General features: G+C 49.3%; 1 protein-coding gene across 1 annotated transcript; it reads left to right on the forward strand.

The window, feature by feature from the left end:
- Positions 1 to 217: 217 nt before the first annotated feature.
- On the forward strand, positions 218 to 27,022 carry LOC129128128 (heparan sulfate glucosamine 3-O-sulfotransferase 3B1-like). Its single transcript, XM_054645245.2, has 2 exons — positions 218 to 805; positions 25,952 to 27,022. Exons 1-2 carry the CDS (start codon positions 363 to 365, stop codon positions 26,568 to 26,570), a joined length of 1,062 nt encoding a protein of 353 aa, XP_054501220.1. The 5' UTR covers positions 218 to 362; the 3' UTR covers positions 26,571 to 27,022.

Raw genomic sequence — 27,022 nt, forward strand, 5'->3', positions numbered from 1 at the left:
GCGCACGGAGCCCCCGGCAGCCGCCCAGGGATGCCCAACGGGCCCGGGGCCCCGACGGTGCGGCCCCTCCTGCCGCCAGCCAATCAACACGTCCTCCGCTCCTCTCGCCCCGCCCCTCCTTATTATGCGAGAACCCGCGGCTGTGATTGGCCGAGGGCGCCGCCCGTCCCCCGGGCCCGCGCCCCGCCTCCGCCGCTCTGCCTGTGCTCCCGGCGGCGGGCGCGGAGCGGGCCGGGCGGCAGCGCCGGGCGGCGGCGGCGATGGGGCCGTGCTGAGCCTCCGCGGGTGCCCATGAGGCGCCGGGCAGAGCCGAGCCGAGCCGGGCGGGCTCCAGCCATGCATCCCGGTGCGCCCGCGGGCACATGGGGCAGCGCTTGAACCGCTGCCTCGATGTCCCCGTCGCGTTGCCGCCGCTGAGGCGGAGGCTGCTGCTGCTCTTCATCATGCTCTTCCTCTGGCTCTACATGTTCTACTCGTGCGCCGGCTCCTGCGCCGGGCTGACGACCCGCGGGTCACCCGCGCCTCCCCGGGCTGCCCCGCCGCTGCCCCCGCTGCTGCCGGGAGAGCCGGGCGAGGAGAGCAGCCTGGAGGAGCAGCGGGCAGCGCCCGACGCCGGCAGCCCCATCTCCAGCTTCTTCAACGGCTCCGGTACCAAGCGGCTGCCGCAGGCCATCATCATCGGCGTGAAGAAGGGCGGGACGCGGGCGCTGCTGGAGTTCCTGCGGGTGCACCCCGACGTGCGCGCCGTCGGTGCCGAGCCCCACTTCTTCGACCGCAACTACGAGCGGGGACTCGCCTGGTACAGGTACGGGCCGGGCCGGGGCGGCCCCGCAGCGGGACGGGGCTGAACGGGATCCCAGCCGTCCTGCGCTCGCCGCCCCGGTGCGGGGATGCGGCCGCCCCGGGCTCCGGAGCAGGTTGGGGAGCGTCGGAGGCGAAGAGAAAATGCTCCGCTAAATACTTTCCCCCGAAAAATCAACCCCTAAAAATATAATAAAGCCAGAGCGCAACTTGCGGTCTCCGTTAGCCCAGGCGGCGGCGGAGCGTCTGCAGGTTTTGCGCGAGCCAAACCCTATTAAATTTTTTTATGAAGGTTACATATTAATTTAATATTTTTAAACACTCTTATTCCGCTGTACTTCCCGGTCTTTTGCTGGAGCAAAAGTACTTTTCCTCCAGCTCAGGGTGTTGCTGAGGGATGACTGGCGTGTCTCTCGGGTCTGCACGGGCTGGCGGGCGGTGCGCTCAGCGACCGCGTGTTTGCGGGGTTTTTGACCCGTTTGGTTCGGGTTTTTTTTTTGTTTGTTTGTTTTTTGGGGGTTTTTTTGTACCCATTGGGGTGGGACTTGACCCGTTTTCTCTTTTTCCCTTTTTTGTGTGGGGGAGGCGAGGTGGGGAGGATTTACCCATTTGTGAATTTTTTTGCAAGTTTGGAGGGGATTTGACCCGTTCCGGGAGCGCTGCCTGGGTCTGGCAGGCGGCAGCTCCACGTTCCAGGTAAAACTTCCTCACTCGCTGCCTGCATTCAGTCTCCGTTAACTTTCTCCTTCCCCGTAATCATCTGCGGAGCTGATCGATCGCCCGGCGCTGGACTGCGGGAGCGGTGTGGGGTGTAGCGGGTAACGGGCGCGTCGGGAACGGGATGAACCCTTTGCACTGGGAGAAAATTATAAACTTGTCCTTGTATCCTGTAAGGATGGATGTAATTGTAAGTGATTTTGCGAGGAGCAGCCCGGCCCGGGATGTCTGTGTGCGGGTGGGCTCGGCGGAGAGGGCGGCGGCGGGTGCGGAGGAGAAGCGCGATCGGACACCGAACGAGGGGCGACCCCCGTTTCGGTGCTTTTCTCACCCTTTTCCGACTGAAGTTTCTTTATCAGGGGTGTTTTGAATACGTCTTTCTACTGAGTGTTTACAGGAATGCTAAAGAAGCCGAGATGGAAAGTTTGAAGCTAAATGGGAGCTGTGAAGTTACGAATTGTAACCTCTTTGTAGTCTTGAAACTCCCACCCGACAAGTCCGCTTAGGTTTATGTCTCTTTTTTTTTTTTTAATGTTGCCATCTCCCAGCAGTTAGTGAAATGAGTGAAGGATAAGATCTAATGAGGAGGAAGTCTTTGAAAGCCGTTTCGTTTTAGGAAATTCTGTCATCCCGGTGGAGTCTGTAGCTGTTGTCCCACAGCAGCCCAAATGAAACCTTTGTAAATTCAGCTGAGTTTAAAAATCTCCCATTTTAAAGAAGAACTTGCATATAACAGAGCAGAAATCCTGTCAGGATTTATCAGCAAAATGGTGTTGTATGTGTTGAACTCTGTTTTTAATTAAGCACCTAAATTAGACCATAAAATGGTTGATTAATCTTTTACAAGTAGGAGGTGGAAGGGGAGAAGGAGAGAATAATCTTTATGATTGAGTTCATCTGTTATCCCAGATGTAGTGGGTGAAAGCCAATATTTAAAGGATATACATTATTTTTAAATTTGGAGAACAGGTATTGTGTTTAGCTTCCTAAAGCTTCACCTTATCAGCTGCTGAATTTTGAGCAGTGTGGGCCCTATCCCTGCAAATATACTGTAGTTTTTCATTAGTATTTTTGCAACAGGGTTGTTTTAGCTGAGGTCTGACGAATGTTGAGGTCTGAATGGTGATGCTTTCAAGCAGCAAGACATGCTGGAAGCCTTGAAATTAGTTGTGTGTGATTTACCCCGAAGATGGGAGTGTGGCTGTCTGTGGGACTGGGGCCTGTGTCAACTGGGGGGGAACTAATTATTGCAAAATACTTGGGAGAGGATGAAAACCAGCAGACAAGTTGTTATATATTGTGCATTCTTTCTAACTTAATTAGAATTAGATACAGAAGTTTGTTCCTATAAATTTAGTCATTAGAAGTCAGATCCTATAGAGTAGTAACTCCAAGCTCTTGCTGACTTCAGTGAATCTCGGCTTCCCAGCACTCCTCAAGAACACGTTTATTTCTCCCAGACCTAATGAGGCTTTTATTTATTATCTTAGTATCAATAAGGAGATGTGTTTGTATCTTCTTGATAGTGTTTCAATACAGTTGGATTAAAGATGCTGTAGAAGCTGTGTGGTGTCAGCATGGTGCAGTGAGCTGGGGAGGCCTTGTCTTTATTTTTCAGATGCTTTTGCTCCAATCTACTCAACTTTGGAACTGGGGGAGTTACTGTGTCCTCAGCACTCAGAGTGCAGTGCAAATCCAATTGCCTGGCTTTGAAAAGATGAAGATAGAATTTTTGACCCATGTCTCATTTGAAGTGTATTTTAGCTAATTGACTAAATCTTTTATGTTTGTTAGGAGTTTTTGTTTGTTTAAGTTGTTCCTGGCATCCAAAAGCTTTTTCAGATTTTCAAGACAGAGGGGCATGAGACTTACTTGTTTAGCTTGATGGATTCTTATTTTTGGGTGATTGTGATTAATTCTGTTTAACTGCTTGTTTCTGCCTGAAGTTTTCATCTATTGAAAATAACTTTAGAAAGAGGAACCACATACTTGTTCCTTGCTCCATTTTCTGTCAAGTGAAATGAAATCTGTTGGTTTGTTTCCGTAGTGTGGAATGCAGAACAGCATCAAGTGGTGCTGAGTATCGTTCCTGATAAGCAGGGGGGAAACAGGACTAATTAAATGATTTTTTTTCGATAGTGAGATAACTAAAATTTGGTGGAAATAACTTCTGTATGCACATTGCAAGGTTTTCTCCCCCCGCCCCATAATGAATACAGCATGTTAACTGCTTCTAGTGAAAATATGTTTTGTGACAGGGGAGGAATGGGATCCAGCCACTATTGCAAACTAATTTTATGAAGTGCCTTGAATTTTTGGGTAGTAGAGAAGTTCCCTCTTTGTGGCAGTAGGGAGTTCAGCTCCACAGCCTGTGTGCATGTGTCTGGCTGAGCAGCCTCAGGGATGTCATTGCTCTCTTTGGGGTTTACTGTAGAGCTTGGTGGAAGTGTTTCTTCCATGCATAGAAAATCAGTTGTTGAATTTCTTTTATGGTTTTCTTCATTTGATTCAACAATGATGCATTTTGAAATGTCCTATGGACTTGAAAGCCTGTTGTCTTCTAATTATTGTAAGAAAAAATGATTGTCATTAGTGTTACGTGTTTTGGTTTTTTTCTTTTTTTGTTCTTATTTTCAGCCCAGTGGACTGTAATGCCCAGTCCCTCCTGTCTTGGGCTGATGTTGTCAGCCCTACTCAGCATCACTGATTTATATTTCAAGTCTGTAGCTCTCTGCTAGGAACATCTCTGCCGCGCCTGTGCCGGCTGTAACTGCGATAGCAGGACGAGGCTGCGCTCCTCTGCTTCTAGCAGTGCACCAGGGAAACCTCTTTTTTCTTCTTTTCTTTTATGGAAAATTCTTAAAATGCTCGTGGTTTTTCTTCCCACTACTCCTAGGTTGCCTTAATTCAAGTCCTTGCTGCTACTGGGTGATTTGGATCAGCAGGATCAGGCCCTGTGGTCTGGTGGTGCATGATAAACTGTTTCAAATATGCATTTCTTAGAGCCTGAAATTGTTTGGAATTTAGGGTGCAAAGTGCTGCTTGAAAGCAATTCTTAAATTGTGAGAAACTTCCTTATTTTTCGTATTTTTTCCCATGAGCCTGCTTTGTTTTCCCCCAAGGAATGTGTGGGGGTACAAGCTGGTGCTTGCAATTGGCCAGGCTGTGAGCAAGGGAAGAAAAAGGTTAAAAGTCTGGGGTGAAAGCCCTGATGAACCAAATCTTGAGCAAGGCAGGATTTTGCCCCTGTGTTTGGCCATTGTCTATAATCTCTGCTTTAATGAAGGTTTAATACCTGCTGCTTAATTGCCTTCCCAGTGATGCTGGACCCAGCAGCACAGACAGAACTGTGGTTGGTTTCCACTGAGTGTCACAGGATTTATTGGCCCCAGGAAGTGTGGGAACAGTCCTGATACTCCCAACTGGACTTTGGGTGCAAATGACTGCATCTGAGCAAAGACTGGTTCCTCCACTGCATTCCTGTGAGTTGCGCTGGGTCAGAACAAGCATCTCCTAAAGGACAGTTGTGTTCTCTGGGAAGGTTTTGCCAAACAATTTTGGTATTGAGATTTTATTTTCTTGATGTGAAAAAAAAAATTAAAACTCAACTATTACCTTGCAACTGGGGACTTTTAGTGGCCCCCTCAGAATGTGCATGGAGTTCAGTGCCTCCTTGGCCACTGCAGCGGCTCCCCACGATGTGTCCTGAGCTGCTGTGTAACGTTGGGAAAATGGAAATGGAAAGGAAAATGGCCCCCAAAAGAAGGGCTGGACTGCTATAATCAGTCAGCAAGGCCCTTGTGTTTGCATGGGATCATTCCTTTAGATATGAGGAGGGTTGAGTTGTTCAAACAGATGGCAAAGATTATTCGTGTTGCTGGGGTTTCAGTGCACTGCTCTGTTTCAAGCATGTTGCCCGATATGACGCACGTGACGAGTTCTTCCCAGCACGACGCTGGGGGGATGACATTGTCTGTTGTGATCGGGTTTCATGGCCTCACCTGTTGAGCTGCTGAACTTTTCAAAGTTGACCAAGCGTTGGGGGTGACGGATGCGGATGGTGGATCTGCCTGGCTAATCGTGTTAGTGCAGGACCCCGTGGCCTGCCGGGAGCATTGTGCTCCTTGGCATGAAAATGATGGGAATGAAAACCCACGGGCTCAGCTCTGAGTTTGGGATTTATTACTTTTTTCTTTTCAAGTGGACCATGGCAGGTGTCTGTAACACACCCCGAGCGTTGGATATCTCAAGGCACTTCCAGGCAAGTCTTTGTTTTTAAAAGCATCCAGCAAGCCCTGCATGCAGTGGCTATAGAGACTCTACCCAAACTACTGTTCTTTGGAGCTGTATTTCCAATCTGCTGATGATAAGAATGTCCTGTATTTGGGCCACTCTTGCTGCTGCTCTGTTCACTTGAGCTTGGGTTTGGAGCTATTTAATTAGGAAGAAGTCTAATTTAGTGACCATTCAGCACAGGATTCATGTCTCCTGGTGGTATGACCATGGGTGACCAATGGATTCAGGTGATAATGAATGGGCCAGGGCCACGTGGGATGGGTAACATATGGGTTCAAAGAACAACAAATAGTGGGGCACGTTGTCTCAGTGGTGTAATTAGTGGGTCAGGGGCTATCAGCTACTACCTGTTGTCACCATGTGGTGCATGAGGACAGGCTGGAGAGGCTTCTTCCTTGGTTTGTGGGAAATGACTAAGTGCTGTGCTGGGTCCTGACTTGCTGCTGATGACTGTACTGGGGCTTGCCCTAACCATTGCAATTCTAGGTCTTTCAGCAGCTTGCTGTATGTTTAATTAGCTTTCCAGAAACACCATGTACTTTTTAAAGGTACTCAGCCCAGCAGCAGCCAGAAGGCAACGGAGTAAATGGACCTTATCTTAGCTTTCTTAATGGAAGCAAGGGGTCCTGTGACAAAACATATTGATTATCAGCAGGCTCAGAGGAAAGGAGGGGTGAATTCAGGACAGGCGTTTGTGGTGGTGTAACTTTGCCTTCAAGGAGCTGCTCCCAGTCTGAAGGTGGTGAGAAGTAGGGCAGAGACAAGTGGGAAAGGGCATCAGATTGTGCCATCCCTCTGTCTCCACCTAGGGAGAGCAGGGTCTGCTTGGCTGGGATGTGCGGTGTACCTTAGTCCATTCATAATAGTGATCCAGTGGGGACAATCTCTCCTGGTGCCATGCTGGCTTTGCGTATTCCCTGTGGTTGTTTTCCTCCTAGGAATAGCCATGAAGGAGGAGGAAATTACCTCAGTGATGATGATTTAGCATGTGGTGCCCCTGTACTGGGAAAGTCCAGAGATGAGGAGGGGCTTTTGGGAGCTGGCTTGCTTGGCTGCCTGACCTTTCTTCCTGGCCCTGTGGCCTCAGGAATCATTCCGACAAGACCAGAAACTTTGGTGTTTGGGACTTTAGATGATGTTGGTGGGAATGTTAGAGAAAAATAGGTGTACAGGTGGTGCTGGCAGATCTCACACTGATTTCTGGTAAATGAATAATTTCATTTTTAAAATCTTTCTGTCAAGATATGTGATCATGGCAGTGTCCTGCCATGTGGTGGCTAGAGAAACTTTATTTAGAGAAAAATAATTCCAGGTTCTGCTCAATGCTTTACATCTGCGTTAACCTCCTTGGAAACGCCCTGGAACCAGCCTGCTTCTACAGCAGTTTTGTTTTCTTCTCTCCATACAGAAAAGGGAGGGAGGAAGAACATCTCTATAGAGGGATGGTGTGACCTAGCCCTGGCACCAAGGGAGTCATGGCTCTGTTTGGCAGCAGGTCTGACCCAGAGTTTAATTTGCAGCCTGTCTGGGATGCAGAGCAGCGTGGCTGACCCTGCCCTCCATGTGGCTTGTAAGGTGTCACACAGGGAGCCTGGCTTTGCTATCCCTGTGCTGGTGGGTGTCATCCTCCCTTGTCCTGGTCTTATTGTGAGTGTTGTGCTGATAAAATTCCATAGGTCAGAGCTGTAATTTGGCCAGTCCTCTCTGCTGGTACAGGGGATTTCTACGAATACACCAAAGTGGCTGGTTTGTAATAAAAGTGAGCAGTTGTAACCTTTCCCTGGAACTGACACAGACTTTGCATTCCTGTCAATGCAGCAGGCAGCTCTTCCACAAGAGAGGGAGAATTATTGTGCACGGGCTTTCATTTTATGTGCCAATGTACAATATTATAGCTGGATGTGTGCATTTGACAGATCCTTCCTAAAAGTAAACACAAGGCCAAATCCTGCATTGCCACAAATGTGGTCCAACAGTACGGAGTATGACTGTATTCTGCTACACTAATTCCCTTTAAAAATACACTTTTTCATGTGGGAAATTGACTCTGATGAGGAGACGAGTCTTCAGCAGCATGTGGTGACAGACTGAACCAGGTTCCCAAACATGACTGTGTCTAACGCAGTCCAGAACTCTGCCTAGAGATGGGCTCCAAGACCAAACCCTTTGTGTGTATCCATGTCACTGTGCAGAAAATGTCCCCACAGAAACCAAAATCTGTTACAATTACTAACTTCAATAAAGTATCTTGACAAGTTTTATATTAAAGCCCCAAGGTTTCAGCCTCTTTTGATTATCAAACGCAAACTTGCGTTAAAGCTTGAAAGTCTTGAAACTTGAAAACTTAAACTTCAAGTGTGGGTGAATGGCACAGGGAGGCATAGGATATCTTTGGAAAAGTGTTCATTTAGTGAAAGAGCAATTGTGCTGGAGTTATGCTCCAGTAATATTTTTGATTTGGAATGGGGTCCAGAGGCTGAGCAGGCTCAGAGCATGGATCCTCTTGTCACTAGGGGGAGGATGAAACCCCAGCATCTTCCTAATAAACTGCTTTGCTTCTTCACTGAGCTATGAAATATTAAAAGAAAACAACTGGCAAGGCCTGCAGCTTTGGCGTGCCTGCCGTTTGTTTTTCTAAAGATGTATTAGACTTGGAAGGAAATCAGGAGGTGTTGGAGTAAACAGGAGGTGTGTCCCAGCCCTTCGGTCCCGGAGTGGCTGTACACGGTCCTCAGCTGTTTGTACACAGGGCCATGAATGCAGTTGCTAAAGATGAATTGCAGAGGGACCCTGTGACTGTGCTGTGCCCCACGTCTCTGCGTGTGGGAACAAAGGTGCTGCCTGCCACTGAGGTGCTGTGCCTCTGCTCTGAACCCCTGCACACACTCTGGTGCCACGTTCAGTGAATTGTGCTAGATCAGAGCCAGTGTCCCGAGTGCTAGGGGGCTCCATCTTCCACAAGTGGGTTGGAATGGAGCAAGTTCATGAAGGTCTCACCTGTGACCAGTGGGGCAGTGGTAGATGTCTGGGTGGCTCTGAACATCCCTGGGCTCCTGCTCTGACTTTACTATGGCTGGACCAACCAAAGCAAGCTACAAAAAGCCAGGCAGCCTGAGCATTGCCCCTTGTTGAGGACATGCTTAGCAAGGCCCATTTTCCCTTTCCCTGCAGTGCATTGACTTGCTGCAACTTAACACAAAGCTTGTAACACCTTTTTTTCCTCCCCTTTTAATTTTCCTCTTGAGCTGGTCTGGTAACTAATGAGCCTTGGGCTGTCTGCATGGCATTTGGAAAAGCAGAGGGAATAGCTAATACAGGGTGTTGAGCAGGGAAGGAAGCCTTGAGAGGAGATATCAGCCTTGCCAAAGCAGAAGTGGAATAGCCGGTTAGGGTTTCAGCCTGGGTTTGCTGCAAGCCCAAAGGGGCCAGGAGCTGCTGTGTGCCCCGGTAATTGCAGAGGAGCCACCAGGCACACACCGGAGCCTTGGCCAGCTGCCCTGGTGCACTGCCACTGCTGCCTCCCCCTGGAGATGCTTCCAAGGTCAAACTGCTCAATGCAGTGTAACAATTAATTGGGCTATATATAAACAGAAAGCTCATGTGGTCCTAAAGTAGCTTAAGAGCCCGTGGGTTTCCTCTTCTCCTCCTTCCTCCCCACAGTCTTCCTCTTCCGGGGCTCCTCTGCGGGTGAGCCCTGCAGTTGTCGCAGGCTCGGCTGTTCCAGCAGCGCTCGCAGTTGGGTTAAGCAGCTGCACAGCTGGGTCAGAGCCCAGAAATGACGGGGGCAGAGCAATGCCTGCTCTGCCCCACCCAGTTCCCCCACCAAACCCACTGCTGGTGCCAGAGGACAGGGCACATGCCAAATCTCTGCCTTCCCAGAGCGAATCCCTTCACTCAGTGGTGATGCCTGATGGGGAAGAGCCCCGAGCTGGGAGTAGCTGCTGGCATTTGCCTTCAGTAACAGGTATTCCAAAGCCCCTCTTGCTTTGAGACTCAGTATAGCAAGAGCTAAGCTGGACAGCTTGTTCCCAACATGGGGAAGCTGCAGTGTGGGGTTCAAAACCTCCCTGAAGGCATATTTGTGTGGCATTTGCAGAATGGAGGGGAAGAATAAGATGGGCTAGGTTTCCTGGAAGAGCTACGAAAACTTAAGTTTGTAATGAGGCTTGAAGCTAAACCCAAACAATTGCTTGTCTTGTGACTCCTGGGGAGCTGAGGTTTGTATGGTATCAAAATTGATAATGCTCTTTTATTCATTTTCTCATGTATTGATATAAAACTGGTTGAAGCTCTCTCCAAACTCCAAATTTAAAAAATTAGGGATAACATTTGTTTAAGCTCTTTGTTATTTCCAATGTATCTGCAGAAACATCTTAGTGAAAATTAAAAATCAGATTTCTTAATCAAGCATTAGTGATTATGTGCTGTCAAGGCAGTTGGAGAAGGGCAGAGCAGCTTCCAGCTCTTCCAGACCAGCCCAGGTTTTACAGCAGGGGCATATACATGCCCTGAACCCATCAGCAAAGTCTGGCCCTTGGTTTTGCACAGGGAAATCCTTGAAAACCAAAGAGACCCCATGTCTGGCTCCAGGACTGGGGCAATGAGCATCGTCACTGCCCATGTTTGCTCTGGACCCTCTTCTGCTGCTTCCTAGGACATTTCCTGATGCACATCTAGGTGACTGAGGGCCACCACCAGGGTGAGGACTGGTGGAGATGCTCGGGGTGGTGGGCTCCATGTGAGAGGCTGTGTTTTGGTAGCGTACGTTGTTCATCTCCAGCTCCCCGGCTCTCCAAGGCAGAGCTGACTTCTCTCACTTTTCAAGCACCAGGCTGCATCTACATCCTGGAGATGGAGGCAGAGAGAAAGGACTTTGAGAGGCTCACAATGGAATCCCAGAGCAGTTCAGCTGGGTCAGAGGGGGTTGTGCTGTCTCTTTAAGAACCCAAGGGTGTAGAGATCAAAGGTGTGGGTGAGTCAATTACAATTCACATTTGGTTCATCCATATGTTTGGGTATTTGAAAAGCTTCAATAGTCACCCATTTTATATCTCTTATGCCCATTGATTTGTTAATCTGACACTTGGTTTCATCTGAATAATAATAGCTGTCATTCAGAGTCCTCAGTGTTCAGGGAAAAGTCATTTCACTTGGGTTGTGCTCTAAGGCCTTGGCAGACTGGTCCACGGTGCTCTTTATGTACAAGGGCTTGAAGGACCTATGGATAATTCAGCCCCATGGCTGGCTCTGGAAGGAAATTGGCTCTGAATGAAAGCAGGGTGGGATGCTGGAGGGCTTTGGCACGTGTAGTTTTACTCGTAAAGTCCTTCTTGGTTGTCAACATAGCCATGGACCTGCCATGGCAGTGCATGGGGTGTGAGGAGATGGCAGGGTTACACACAAAGACAGCCCAAGCCATCAGAAATGGCAAACAGGCCCTCCTAAATAGTGCCTGAGTGCTCTGGACTAGATCAAATCATTGGTATGGCCATGTGAAGTCTCTAATTATGTGCATACCTTTTTAATGAGAAGCAGTGCTTTGCATCTGTTGTACTTGCAGCAGAGCATCTTCACCAGCTGAGCCTGCTCTTTAAAGAGCTCTTGGCTGGGTGTCATTGACTGTTTATGACCATGCCAAGATCCCAGGTAATGACTGGGCAGAAAGGCAGTCTGCAGACAGACCTGCTCCTTCATGTTTCCCTAATTGGCACCTGTCTCCCTCCTTCACTGGGAATTTCTCTCCTTCCCAAGGCTGGTTTGGTTCCTTCTGCTTTACCCCGAGTCCTGCTGTGTCATTGGGGGTGCAGGGATCTGGTGGCACCACAAACCTGCAGCCTGATTGCCTCAATGGGCATGCTGGATTTTAGTCCTGGAAATTAATTGTGTTTTCTCTTTGGATGCTTGATGTGAGGTGTCAAAGGGAGGGGAGAATCAGGAGGTTCATCCTGGCCTGACTAGAGATGTTGGTGGAATAAATCTTATTTTGGACAGATGTCTCACTTCCCTGTTTGCCACAGAGAGATCTTGATTTCCAGCACTACTCCTTTATGAGAGCAAATCACAAATCCATTAACAAATGAGTTGAGGTGACAATCCCATTTGTGCTAAAATGCATTTAGGGATCAGTACTGAGAGGATCACCGGTGTATTAATTTGCCAGGCCTTTTGTTCCAGTGGGTGGCAAAATTAGCTCATCCCAATGAGGGTCACACTGACCTGGTCAGTGCCCAGATTAGTGATGGTTGGGGTTGGTGCCACCCCTCCCTTCTGAGAAGGAAGCAGGAGACTTTCAGAACTTAATAAGGTGTTTCAGCTGAGAATAAAGTCAAAACCAATTTTAAATTCTTGACCCACTCAATGAGATGCTAAGGGTAGTGAGCAGCTGGTGAGTACAGGACATGCTTAGTTGGTTGAGCACCCTCCTGGTTTTCCTCTGATGGATTTGTTCTTCCCTGCCGTTACTGGCCACGGGAAAGGTCCTCTGATGGTCAGAGGGGCACCCCCTTCCCTCTCCCACAGCTGAGGAGAAGCCTCAGTGCTGCACAGTTTCAAGGCTGGTTTGGGTGTTGCTGAAGAGGCAGGTGGAGTCGTGCAGCTGAGGGTTGACAGAACCTCGTTGGCATTACTTGGCCTGTGAACATATGTAGATGATCAGAAAGGGCAGGAAAAACCATAACTTTCTTTCTTCATAATGAAAATGGAAAGCTGACTGTTTTCTGTGCTGTTGTTTTGAAGTTCTTTCTCTTCAGGTGGTGCTGGATGCCTGTTGGATCCCTTTTGGTGCAGAAAGTGAATTCCTGGAGATTCTGCATGGCTTTTTCATAAAACTGTAGATGTGAATGTGTCTCAAGATTTGTTTCAAGCCTGGTCTGGCCCTGGCCACCCTGTGAGATCCCTTCCCACATGCTGTGGAAGAGCAAGTGGTCTCTGGTTCAGATGTGATATGGAAGTTGTTCCAGAGCATGTCAATGCACAAAGTGCTGCTGGGTGAATAAAGTGTCCCTGCTCCCCCTCCCTGCTTTGTTATGTCCATGCTGAGGAAGAGGAGCAGGAGCAGAGCTGCCACCAGTCCCTTTTTGGGGCTCTAACTCAGCACTGTGTTTCAAGCCTGACTTAGGCATGATGTCTTACTGCAAGGGTAGACAAATCAGGGGGGATACTCGCCCAGCATGAGTTATGATCCAAAGGGTGAGAGCTGGGGTATCACTCAGGTCTCCAGAGTCTATCAGGAGGCTTTTTTCTCTAATCATGGCTGTAAAGACCCAGAGCAGGAAGGCTGGGCTTAATTAGGAGAGATGTGTGTCAAGGTGGCAAACAAAGTCCTCCCTGTGCAAATGCTGGGCCACTCGTGCAGGTGTTTTACAAAAGGCAACATTATCAGTGTAACTCATTACCTGCCCGTGCAGGCACACAGATTAGGGCATTTGTTTCTGTGTTGGGGAAAATACAAAAGACCTTTCAGCAGGGCTGTGATTTATGGACATTGCATTAGGGGAACATGGTCTTACCTGTATCTTGCTGGAGTGGCTGTTGACTTGTATTTCCTTTTGGAGCTGGCTCTTTGCTGTGTGGGTTGAGGTTTTTTTCTCTCTTTCTAGCAGAGTTGGAGCAGGTGAAATGTGGTGGCTTGGCAGTGCCCCAGAGGAGAGGCAAAGCCTGGGAAGTTCATCTCCTTGTAGTGCTCTCCTGGGTAGAAATTTGTCAGGTGTTTCTGAGTGTCAGCAGGGCTGGACCAGGGTTTGCCACTCACATTCAGCTGCTTTTTTGGTGGCTGGAGAGAGGCTGCTGCCATGGTCACTACAGGGTTACTTAACCAGAAAGTTGATTTATGAGTGTGTGCCATAGAAATCTATATCCATATAACTGACATGGACCTGCACCCCAGAATGGCCCAAACCAGAGGTGGTTTCTGTTGAACCAGCTCCTTTTCTGGGAAACTGGCAAAGTTCCCTATTGCAGCAGGGCTACAGAAGCAGTGTGGCAGCGTGTTGCTGCCGTACAGATGACTGGGGGGTAGGAGATGTGACCATCTCCCCTCATTGATTACACCAGATGTGTTCTCTGGGTCCAGATCGAGGTGTACCCCGCTCGCTGGGCTCCCCACCTCCAGCATGCAGCAAAATGAGTCACTGGAACAGGGCCTGGAAGAGAGGCACTGTAGGGATGAGGCTGGTGGGATAACCTCCTGGGGGCCACCTGGATTGGGAATACCTGCAGGTGTCCTAGCCAGGGGCAGGAGCCTCAGAGTGCTCTGGTGTCACAGGTGGAACGAGCCAGGAGGATGTGCTGGTCCATGTGCAGTGGTGGGTAGTTCGACCCTTGGATGAGTTCTGGTGCCACTTGGTTTGGGCATCTAATTCCTGAAACACCTGGTGCTCCTGGGACAGCAGCAGAATGCCAACAGGCTGCACTCTTTCTGCAGTGCCAACTCTGTGTGTCTCAGTACCCACTTCTGCCTCCCCCAAATCCCAGATCCTCACATCTCTGGGGCTTAACCGGATTATATTGCTCCCTTAACTGCAAGAAATTATTTTCCCAAGACCTAGGAGGAAGAGAGATGTCTTGAAGACCTGTAAGGAGCAGTGCCCCGGGTGGTTTAAGACTTTGAGAGGATTAGTGCTGTTGCTACAATTAAGAGAGCAAATTGGTGGGTGTGGGAGCAGTTTGGGGCTGTGGAGTCGATGGCTGAATGTACCACCAGTACTGGCTGGTGCTCCTGCCACACTGGGGATTTGTGCCTGAGCCTTGGTGGCAGGGAAGGGGTGAGAGGGAAGAAGCTGTGGTGTGAGCAGTGGGCATTGGTGCCTCTTGGACATGTCTGAGTGGCTGCTGTGGGGCAAGAAAGCTGGCAGCGAGGTGTAGGCTTTGGCTGGGACTTGTGGGGACAGCCCAGTTATTCTCCTGATGGAGCTGAAGCCAAAGCCCTGAGATCAGAGTCTCTGTATTCACGTGGACTGTATTAGCCCACATCCCCTGCTGCAGGAGACCTTCCTGTCACCTGGGTACCATGGATGTGTTTTGGATATCCCACCCTTATGATTTCTACATATGCTTTTAAGCCTCTTCCAAGCCAGGCTTCCTTTGCTTTCTTTGCACAGGCCTACTCTGAGCGAGCAAACGCCTTGCAAGATCTGTGGGGTTTTTGTCTTTTTTGTCTCCACAATTAAGCCAATAACTCCAGACCGTGACTCTCTTACTTTGCTGGCTTTTCTCTGGACAAGGACATTCTGTGCTTGCAGGTGCTTACCCAGTCCAGATGCTGGTTTCAGCTTCTCATGAGGGCAGGATTGGTGCTACTTAGGTAAAGCTGAGTTCAAGAATTTATGTCTCTGGTGCAAGGATGTGTTGAGCTAGCACTCTTCAAGAGCAGAACTTTGTCTTGCAATGAGTCTGTAAGTGGATCTATCAAATCTTTACATAGTAGGAGGTTAGTACACATAATGTTAACTCTAGGCTATAAATTCTGGAGGGAGGAGAAGTTGCTGCTCTTTCTGGTTGCAAAAGAGTAAGAGGCAGTCCAGAGAATTTATTTTTTACCAGGAATGAGTTGTAAGCACTGAAATCTCTCTGGATGCCTAAAATTCTTCCTCTTTCCTCCCTTTCAGGCTGTTGTCTGTTTAATTTATTGAGAAAAATGTTTCTACAGCTTTGCAATAAACTCTCGCACACTGTGACAGTAATCTTGGCTTGTTTCAAGTCTGCAACTTGGAGCAGTTGCTGATTTCCCAGAGCGAGCAGAGCCAAGCTGCCTGCTTCTGGTGCAGGGGCTGGGGACTCACACGGTGCCCTGCAGGTGCCACAAGAGAGGGAAGAGGATTACACCGGGGCAGCTGAGGCACTCCTGCAGGGATAAATTCCAGTTAAACACTCCAACGGGGTGTATGAGGAGCTGACATGGAGCAGGAATAAAACACACCGTTTGCTGTAGACGGTTGGTGCTGCGATCTGCTGATAAAGGGGCTTTAGTCCCAGTTTGTCAGTTAGCTCAGTCATATTTCCTGCTGAGTTTAGGGGATTTTTCCCCCTTAAATCATGAGTTTCACAGAACTTCCCTCTCCCTGCTCTGCTTTTAAACAAAACCAGTCTTTTTGTCCTTTTTGGGGGAAATGGAGACAGATTAGAGTTATCTCACATGACTTGAGCGGTGGGCAGCACAGCCCGGCGATGCTGGGCAATATTCTAAAGAACTCACCCATGAACAGCAATTAGCTTTTAATTGTGGCACTGCCGCCTGCCCGGGGCTGCCGGAACAGCACCGGGAGCTCTTTGTGGCCGGAGCGGCACCAAGGGGACCCTGGGCCATGAAAGGGGAGCGGCGGTGGCCGAAAGGGATAAGATGCTCATTTCAGCCCCACCCCCTTACTGCGCTCAAAAGCTCTTATTTTCAGAGCAAAGCACTATTGAGGCATCGGGACAATGGAGCCCAAATCCTGCTGGGGGAAGGGAGATGCTGGCAATTGCACCTTTTGTTGCTTTTCCTTCTTTATTTGCCTATGGCCTCCCCCATCCCACCCCTCCAAGAAATCCACATAGATGCTCGCTAGATGATAATGAAATCACTTTCTTGGGACCTTGCTAATAGGATTATAATTATTACTGGAGATGAACTGGAGTGAATAGAATATTTACCATTTCATCTTAAATTATTGTAAATCCCTCCAAAGCAGCCCTTTGATATGTAAAGTGCTGCTCCTCTCCCCCCCGGTGAAGATAATTATTTAGTGGAAGTTCAGAGCTTTTAAGTATGGTGAGGAGTAGAAAGAGGCTTCCGTGTTTACATAAAGAGAAGAGGAGGGCCTGTGTAATGAACTGGGGACGTTGATGAATATCTTGCCTGGCTCCAGCAAAGGAGGAGGGAAAGTTCTTGCTTAGCAGTTGTAACATCTTGCGCTGTTATTTGGGCAAGAGGTAAAAAAATAATTGGAAATTTAGCTCTTCCTAATCCACATCCCTGCAGCCTGTGTTCAGTTAGTGCATCACCTACCCAGTGACAGCGGCAACATTCTGAGTTTGTTCTGTAGAGCTGGAGGAATTTCTGTCGGAGGAATGACCAAGTAGCCTGGGCATCCTCAGCCTGGCAGAGAAATTCCTTGGGGGAAGGTATGGTGCTTGCCAGACTTGGAGCTAGGCTGGAGATGGAGGGAGGGGTGGACTGGTGAGATGGTGCAAGGACTGGGGCTATGGTGTGAGGGCAGGGGCTGGTGAAAATGGGCAAAGCAAGGAGCTTCGCCTTGGATGGGCTGTGCATGCAGGGGTTCAGGAGAAATCATAGAATGTCCTGGGTTGGAAGGGACCTTGAATATCCCCTCATGTCATTCCCCTGCAGGGATACCACCCACTAGACCATATTTCTTAGGGCCCCATCCAACCTGGCTTTGAACACTTACAGGAATGGGGCAGCCACCTAGACAAGGGGTTGGAAGAGAGTTCAACTGAGGATTGTTAGGTGGATGAAGTGCATCAGGCAAAAGAAGGCCTCTGGAGCTGAATTTGGATGGAGGCTGAGAAAGCAGTAGGGGACAGCATGCTGCTTGCCCCATTCCTGCTCTGCCCTTTCCCTCCTCTGGCTAGGGCTGGAGATCCCCAGGCCACAGGAGAGAGGGCCACAAGGAGAGGACTGCACCCTGTGGGCACATTCATGTTAGTGTCTGCAAGGAGGGTGCCCTTCTCTCAGCTTTCCAGGGCGGTCTCGGCTCCTTGAACCCTTCCTCCCAGGGGCTGCCCTGCATGGAGCGTGAGCTCAGGTAGGAAGGGGGATTGCCCCAATCAGCCACCTCCAAGGCCGCCTTCATGCCCTTGCATCCTTTGCCAAGGAGCTGGCATGTCCCAGCAGCGATGGTGACATCACCCATCCATGGCCCAGGAGTCCCTGTGGAACCTGGGCTTCTCTGTTGTGCTTCCTGGTGGAAGCACAAGCCTGCTCTGTGCAGACAAGGCTCCCACCAGGTGTTTCTGCTGATCTAAGTCATTCCTGCTCTGTAGGTTGCAGCTATATGGTACACCGTATGTGGCACTTTGATATAGAAGGCAGCAGCCCTGCAAGGGATGGCATGTCATATCTTGGTTATGAGACTGCTTCTAATTGACCCATTTCATCTCATGCAGTAGGGAAGGCATGTGGGTGAGAGTTGTGCTTTGTCTGGCACAGGGTGGGAGGCTGCCTTTGCAGCAGAGGCTCATGGAGCTTGTTGTACCCATCGCTGTTCCCAGAGGCACAAACCCTCATGGATCAGGCCCTGCTTTGTCTCGGTTGGTGCTCAGATGCTGCTGCAAACTGTCTGTTCAGCTCTGTGGCTGGGTTAGCTCCTCATGTCCCAGCATAGAGAGGGTCAAGCCTCTGTGGTGGCTCCTAGGTCTGATTTGAAGGCAGTGACTTTTGAAGAGGTGAATAAAGTCTTTTATTTAAAAAAAAAAGCAAACAAACCTAAACCCCAAAAATATCCTAAGCCATGATATTTGCTGTGGTGTGTTGCCCCCTCCTTGGGGCACTTCTTGCTTTGATTTGCCAGGGCCGTTTGGTGCGTCCCGGCTGTGCCACGTGCAGTGGGACGAAAGGGCCATCTGCCACTGCCCTGCACCTCCCCACTCCCCAGACCTTTGATGGAGTTTTTCATCAGCATCAAAGGAGCTTAGATCAGGCTCCACAGCCAGACCTGAGCCTGTTCCTCTGGGGCACATCTTGATGCCACCCATGGCCACCAGCTCTTTGGTCCCATTGAAGTCCCAGAGCACCTTCATCATGGGTGCTCTTCACACACAATTACTGTCCTCTCCCTTCTTTGATCCCCAAAATTCCCCAGCAAGTGAAGGGCAACTAGCAGATCTGGGGACAGGGAGCAGGGAGGGTGAGAAAAACATTAATTTCAGGCCGACGTATTTTTTCCCCCTTTCCCTCCTTCTTCACTTACTCCTTCCTCACCCCCAAAGTTCATTAATTCCCATCATCTGGTTTGTGTAATCATCGTGGCAAGTGTTCGACGGAGCTGGATAGAGTTACATCCATTTCAAAAAGGCCGAGGCTGGTTCCCAGCCGTTCCCTTTTATTGTTGTATAATTTGCCAACCCAAACAACAGACTCCTGCTTGAGACAAAGGCACACATGTTGCTCTTACCACTGGTCATAAAAAAGCAGAGACTGCCTGCTACTGTACAGGTCTGTGGTGCAACAGCAGCTGAAGCCAAGGAAAATTTTTTGTAAGATGATGTATCAAATAATAAAGCAGCAAGCACTCACACCCCCAAAGAGGAATTTGCTGTTGCTTCTCTCTCTACTTCTTCCTCTTCCTCCACCTCCCTCATTGCCCTTTCCCACTGCTGTCACCAGAAAGCAGAGTCAAAGCCAAGCAGGTAATTTCGAAGCCAGTTGACCTGTGTGCTGGTGGCAGGGTTTGTGATGTAATTAAAACTATTTTATTTTATTTTATTTATTTATTTTTTGTTATTTATTTTCTTTATATTACTTTAACATTCTTTCCCAGAGCTGGTTAGGTCCTTGCTTTTAAGGAGTGTTCTTGGGATCCAATGGTTTTGTGATCAGCCATGCAGGCAAGGGGGCCTGACAGGGTCGGGAGGGGACCAGTGTGGTGGCCTCAGGAGCTGAGCTGGTGATGCTTTGGGGTTTTGATTGATGAGCATCTGAGCTCTTGCTCGTGGTCAGGTGCCAGTATGTGCTCCAGCTGTGTGGTTTGGATCCAGCCCCTGGCTGCTCTTGCCAGCACTGTACATTTTTCCTGCTTTCTGACAGCAACATGCTGCCTTGCGAGCTGGGAGCAACTGGGTATCACCTTGGCAGAGGGGATGAGTGTAAGGCAAAGCTACCACCAATGGAGGTACCACCCCATCCTTCCCTGGGTGTCTACAGCTCTTTTCCAAGATATTAGAATTAACTCACTCTGCCTAAATTTATTTATTGATATGGGGAGGAGAGAAAAGGCAGGGAAGCAGCAGGAACTAGAGTGAGAATTGGCTGTTGCAGTAAAGCCCTACTAAAAATGTTTCGCTTAAGATGACAGATGGACAGATCGAGTGCAGTGTGAAATGAGCCCTTTGGCTTTGGTGGGATCCTGACCAGAGCAAAGCTGAACAGGACCATGCTGAGGTGGGAACAGGGTACCAAACTGCCCTGGGGTAGGGACAAGGCAGAGGGAGATGCAGCATGCTGGAAAGAATCAGCTTCTGAGGGGATGCAGCTTTAATCTCCCTCATCTTCTGCACTTGTTTCCTCAGAGCTGTTCCAAGACTGAACAGGCCACTGCTGGGCCTGTTTGCTTTCCAACCTGTAAATTAAAAATACAGAAAAAAATCTTCAATTCATCATGTGCATTAAGTTGTACCATGTTCTGGGTTGTTCTGTCACTGGCTGTACTTTAGCTTGGTGTCATCTTGGGTTTTCAAACCCTCTGTCATTACTCTGCAGGCTAAAAAATCTGTTTTCCCCTAGCATAGGAGAAGAACTTTGTTGTTTACCTTTTGTATTTCTATTCACCTTCTCACCATAACTTTTCAATCTAATTTATGCAGTTTCTTGGGAGGATCTGGGGGGCACTTTCCCATGAAAAATCAGATTGTCAAAATTGGGTTTTCTGAAAAGGAATCACTTTTTGCCTTCTTGAAACATCAGTGAGGAATGGGACAGAAACTGGTCAGAGATAGGTAAGATGCTTTGTGTGTGCAGTGCTGGGCTGCAAAGCAAATGGTTGTGGGTTACAGACATTAATTTGGCATAAATGTGGCTGATGTCCCAAATAATTTGACTTGCTTTTCCTCACATTTCCCATGTTTTCCTTGCTTCTAGGGAACAGCTATGGGGGGAAACTCTAGAAATTCTGTGCTAAAGTGTTCTTGCTGTATTTGCTGGCAGAGCTGCTGTGGGGACTGCTGTGAGGGCACTCCATCTCCCCCAGGAGATTTTTATCACCTTTGCCGAGGGAAACTGAGGAAGCACAGAGGATTGAGGAAGTGTGGTGGTGTGGAGCAGAGAGGTTGGAGACTGGAAGGTGCCATTGCTGCAGCTGCATCACAGGACACCCCGGTTTTAAGACTTACCTGTGGGACTTATTACTTGAATTTGTTGGAGCAGGGGGAACATCTCCCAGAGTGGTGCTGGGCAGCTCCAGGGGCTGGATAGGAATGGACGCAGCATGAAACCACCTCAGAAAGAAAAGCCCATCGCTCAGCTCTGGAGCTCCTGCTGGGCAGCAGGACACCTGAGCGAGCTGGGCCTTGGCTGGGCAGCCTGGGGGTGGCCCCAGGGCAGACGGTCCTGGCTGCAGCCCGGGTGAGCCCTGCCCTGGCTCCGGCAGAGCACGAGGGTTTATCCCAGCAGGGGCTGGCTGTGGCAGGAGGTGCATGGGGGGCCAACAGACGTCCCCAGGGATAAAACCAGACACCACAGCTGTGCTCTGCCCTGCACTGGGCTGTCCTACCTGTGGCAAATAATGCAGCAACAGGTTGTGGGGGTCCTCTCACCCCCTGGCATGGTCCTCCTTGAAAAGTAGCAGCAGATTAGCCTGGAGCCCCTCTGTGCGGACAAAAGCTGCCACAAAGGGCATTAGGCTTCAGGATTGGATTACCATGTGGCCACCTGTCATCCCCACTTTGTAAATTTATCTCACTCTGGGTCTGATTTTCACATTGGAGAAGTTTGCGCTTAAAAACCCCCCCGCCCAGTGCCTTTCCAAGCAACAGCCCGGCTGAGTTCATCTTCGTATCCCTTCTTATTCCAGGCTTCAGAGCTGCATGGGGCTGGGGATTAGGGCTGTTTGAATGAAGAGAGCCTTTATTACATTAGTTTAAGTGGTTAATAGGTAAAGTAGGCCAATCCATCTTTAGACTAAGCCTATCACTTCGCCTACGAAGGGTGCAGGCTTCACCGAGGAAATGTTCATTAAAGGAAAAGCTTTTCCTCTGTCCCTCTTGACATGTTAATAGCTCAGGGTTAGGGGCTTGCTCTTTGCCTGTGCAAAATTCATAGCTGTGCAAAATTCATAGCTGTGCTCATGCAGCAGCTTCCTCCCTTGCTGGGACCCAGCTGCTGGCAGCTCTGCCCTAGTCAGCAGCGCCTTCTGGCTGGGCTGGGTGGGGAATGAAGGATGCTGGGAGTCTGCTGGTGCTCCTCATCCTCATTTCCTTCTTCCATGCTCAATAAGCAGGTGCCTCATCCCTTCCCAAGCAGGGAAGTGGGGATGGAGTTCAAATGACAGGTAGAGGCAGTGCTTTGGTGCTGGGACTCTCTGCTGTGGGATGTTCTCAAGGCCAGAAGTATTTGTGGGTTTGAAAGGATTAGACAGTTCATAGTCACTATGAAATAGGATGATTTGGATGCAGATGCTGTCTCCAGAGGTCTTTGAACTCCGGGTTGCCAGAAGGCAGGAGGATAACAAGGCAGGAGGGATGGCTTGCCAAGGTTTTCATGCTGTATTTTCTACTCCAGTTTCCACTATGGCCCTCAGTGGTGTCTCTATCCAGCCCTGGGGCTCAGTTGAGCTATTTCCCACAGCCTGGTTCCCTCTCTCATCTCTCTTTGCTCTCCTGTATGGACAGCAGTGGTAGCTGCACCTCTGCCTTTCTCACCTTGTGTCAGGCAGTGCTGGCAGGAGCTGCCCATGTCTCCATGGTGCCTGAGAATCCTCCATGGAAAAAGAGGCTCCACAGTGGTCACAAGCTGCCTTGGGTGATCTGTATCCACCTGACCTGAAAGCAGGTTTCTGCTGGACCCCAGTCCTTTCTCCCAAGGGGCTGCATCCCGCCAGGGCATCGTGGCTCCTCACCATCACAGCTCCTCTTTCCCCTCCCAAAGCAGCAGCTGTAGTTTAGCATGGCCCTTGCTGTCTTGGAGCCCCAGGAGTAGCTATGCTCAGCTCTGGATCTGGTCCTCCTCCCACCAAAGTGTATGTCCAGGGTGTTGTGTTGGAGCTGCAGGGCTCTGCTGGGCCAAGTTGCCCTTCTCCAGCTGTGGCTTGAATGTGAATAAATTCTTCTTCTTTCCACCACTATGAGTTCAGACCAGCCAACGTACCAGTTCCTTCTGTCCCTGAGGCTCTGCTGTCTCTGGCTGCCAGGATGATGGATGGTGCCTCTGTGGGAGATTATGGAAACCATGGGAAAGCTCCCACAACTGACATGCCCATGCAGTAAAACTTTGCTTTCCTGGATGTGGTGTTGTCAGAGGTTCAAACAACCTCTATGGGCCACAATATTTGGCTTCTCTTGCAGCTGTCTTTCTTTCATGCAGCCACTTTACAAACAAAGCAGAGTCTGAGACAATCTTGAGGGTGTCAGTTTTGGGCTGTGCCTGGCACCCATGTGGTCCAATGAAGGGAGAGCACGAGCAGGGGCCCGAGGGCTGTTTTTGGTGGATCCAGGCCTTGTACATGGGATGAAGGTTCTGCTTCTACCTCTGCTCGCCTCAGCCCATGTTGGCCAACCTGAGGGCAGTAGGTGTGTCAATGTGCCTTGTTCTGCTTTGCTTGCTGTGATAGGTCACCAGCAAAATGTTCTTAAATTGCCAGGAATTTAGGCCCGCTCCAAAAATAACAGTCTGGGAGGTTTGGGCTTGCCCAGAACTGAATACTTTCAGCCACAAGTGCAGTGTGGGCCCAGGAGATGAACTGCTCTGCAAAGGGGCTGATGCCAGGCCAGTGGATGCCTCTTAGGTAAAGAGTTACTCCCTGCTTTCTTCCACTTATGGTGAGCTCCTCTGTATTTGCTGAAATGCTAATTAAGAACCTGTGTTTCCCAACTGAATCAACTGACTTGGCACTCCATCCCCAGCAATTTCCTCCTGTTTCACAGCCCTGCCCAATGCCTTTCTTGTGCAAGGAGGGGAAAAATAAACCTTGCATCATTCCCATGAGACTGATAAATGCTGGCTGTAGTAGTCCTGGGGGAGAAATCAGTCCCAAAATGCAGAGCCCCATACAAGCAGCAATCCAATGAACCTGACCTAAAGCTGAAGGGCTTCAGTGGAACACAGGCAACCTGAGAATGTTTTGGGAAGCTTTCTCCTCTCTAGGCAGGTCCCAGGCCATTAAGGACTTCATGGGTGGAAAACAACCTCTTAAATCAAGCTGAAAACCAGTTGGTGGCCAGTGCAGGATATAGAACTCGGGTTAAATGTGGCCATAAAAGGGGACACCACTTAATGAGCAAATGTTGAAATCTACCTCAGCCCACGACAAATTTAAGAGTTGCTTTGAGTGTTATTGACTGGCCCTATTCTGTGACAGCATGGGGTTCCAGAGTTGGCCAGAAAGGCGAAGGATTAGTCAGAGTTTTATTCTGGTTGCTGGTTTTGGCACACATACTAGCTCCTGCCTTCCAGAAGCTCTCACATCCCAGGTATCTGGTAGACCAGCGTGATTTTTATCTGCATGTGAAACTCCACTTGTGTGGACTTGAAATCCCAGCCTTCAGGGCTGCCACCACCTCTGGCCATGACTGGAGGTTCCACAAGCTGATATCCCCTTCCTCCACAGTCCACCTCGTCCATTTCCACTCCTACCCGAGTGCCATGCAGGTCTGGCACGGGGATGTCTCCCACCTTGGGACTGTGGAGAAGGGGCTTTCTGGGCAGCCTGTAGGCACAGCTCACAGGAGGATGGAGGTGCAGCCCCTGGGTGCCCCTTGCCAGTAAACACATTGCACAAAGGCAATGCCAGAGGCTGGTGAAGTAAAATACCAGGTACAGTGTGAGCTCACCAATGGTTGCATAAGCAGCTACTGACTAAATTTCATAGACATGGGATGATTTTCGATGCAAACAGACCTCTCATTCCTGGATCCCCTGTTATTTGCCCTCAGAACAGACTGGTCAGCTTTCTTCCCTTGCGTTCTTAATAAGGGCAACCATTGGCTTTAGCACAAATTATCAGTGGCTGTTTTAATTGCAAGAGCCCTGGTGATTTTTGCTGTGGAAGCATGAAAGCAGTCAGGGAGGAGATGGCTGTTGGGAGCAGCCTCTGTGTGGTGTCCTATTGCTGAGGGAAGCACAGCTTCAGGCTTGCAGATCACACGCTGGCTGCTTATTTCTCTGTGCTGGGTGGATGCTTTGAAAACTTAATCAAGTTTTATAACTTTAATTTCGTACTTGACTCCCCTTTTGCCTTTTCTTTTCAACTGTCTCTCAACCCAGAGCAAATGACTCCATTAGGGCTATAAAGGGAAAGAACTGGCAAATGGTCTAAAATATTTTAGCTTGCCTAGTGAATAATAGGAAAAAATTACTCTTCCTGCTTCATGCCACTTCCATCAATTCTGCAAGCTCCCTACTCTTTCCCCATGTGGTTAATTAGGAATAGGCAGGGAATAAGGTGGAATTGTTGCAAGCTTTAAGTTTTAAAAGTACTTTGTGAAGGAATGTCCTGCCCATGTACTGAGGCTGTGTTCTCCACAGTTGTACCCCATATCCTGGCCTGCTGTAGCCCGTGGGGCAGTGCTGGAGTGGGGTTGTCCTCCTTGTCTCTTGGACTGGGATGTGCTGAAGATGCCATGGGCAGCTCTTGATGCCCTTTCTTGCTCATATGAGGAAACAAGTGATAGGGAATAGGAAAGCAGGGGGAGAAACTGGATGCAAGAGGACACCTGTGAGTGAAGTCCTGCTGTTGGCAAGCCAGAGAAAAATTGCGCCCTCTTGCCTGAATTGGGAAAAGTTTTGCATTTGGAATGCTGATGGAAAATGAGGTGGACTTACTCTAGTGATCTCCTGCTTTTCTGCTGTACCATCCTCTCATTCCCATGGGGAAACGAGCTCTGGACTGGGGCTGAGGTCTCAGTGGTGCAGTCATGAGCCAAAACAGCCACCTCAGGTGCAGCTCAGGACCCATCCTGACCAGTCTAGAGCTGGTGTGGTACATTCAGCCATGGTCCAAGCACAGAGTGTAGCTCAGCTAATCCACTCATGAATAACTGGGGGATTACTCAACTGGATTTCTAATACAGTGGCCTTTAATAATAATCCTCCCTTAATCCCTAAATCAATGGGAAATGGATTTGTCTGTATGATCCAAATGGCCTGTGAAGGCATTCTAGGGAGAAGAATTCTTGTGTATCTATGTGTGAACATACCTGTAAATGCATATGGATATTTTTGTTCCTCTTCCTTGCCCTTCTGACCCATGTCTGTGTGTTTTGCTGGCAGGGAGCTGATGCCCAGGACACTGGAGGGGCAGATCACCATGGAGAAGACCCCCAGCTACTTTGTCACCAAGGAGGCCCCAGCCCGCATCTCCTCCATGAGCAAGGGCACCAAGCTGATCGTGGTGGTGCGGGACCCCGTGACCAGAGCCATCTCGGACTACACCCAGACCCTCTCCAAGAAGCCTGACATCCCCACCTTTGAGAGCCTGACCTTCAAAAACAGGACTACAGGCCTCATAGACACCTCGTGGAGCGCCATCCAGATTGGCATCTACGCCAAGCACCTGGAGAACTGGCTGCTGCACTTCCCCATCGGGCAGATCCTCTTTGTCAGCGGGGAGAGGCTGATCAGGGACCCCGCGGGGGAGCTGGGCAGGGTCCAGGACTTTCTGGGCCTCAAGAGGATCATCACGGACAAACACTTCTACTTCAACAAAACCAAGGGCTTCCCGTGCCTGAAGAAGGCGGAGGGCAGCAGCAAACCCCACTGCCTGGGCAAGACAAAAGGCAGGACCCACCCTGACATCGACCAGGAGGTGGTGCAGAGGCTGAGGGACTTCTACAGGCCCTTCAACATGAAGTTCTACCAGATGACAGGGCAGGACTTCGGCTGGGACTGAGCCTGGCATGGGAAAGTCCCCTGTTATTACTTGCCCAACACGGTTTGCTTATATAAAGAGATATATATGTATGTAAAATGTACAGAAATCTATTTTATAATAATTTATTTTTAATTCCTAAGCAATTAATTCACTAAGCTGCCTAACCGCACTGGCTAGAACGGTAGCCTGTAACCTGTTTAACATTCCACAGTGTTTAATTCTAATGTCTCTCCTTTCCTTGTTTTTTTTTTCCTTCTTCTTTCTGTTTGGTTTGGTTTGTAACAGACAGTGCTTCCACTTTTCCTAAACAAAATTTGTATTTAAAAATCAAAAGGAGGGAGGGAGGGAAAGCACAAGTTTATTTTTGTTACGGGTATCTGGCCTTTATAAACGGTTGCTTTCCCTATTCCAGTGTCCCAGTCTCTGCTCCGCTGTTGTGCTCCCTCATCCCACATTTTTCTGGCTAGTTC

The sequence above is a fragment of the Agelaius phoeniceus genome, chromosome 19, assembly GCF_051311805.1.
Source record: "Agelaius phoeniceus isolate bAgePho1 chromosome 19, bAgePho1.hap1, whole genome shotgun sequence".
Taxonomy (NCBI): domain Eukaryota; kingdom Metazoa; phylum Chordata; class Aves; order Passeriformes; family Icteridae; genus Agelaius; species Agelaius phoeniceus.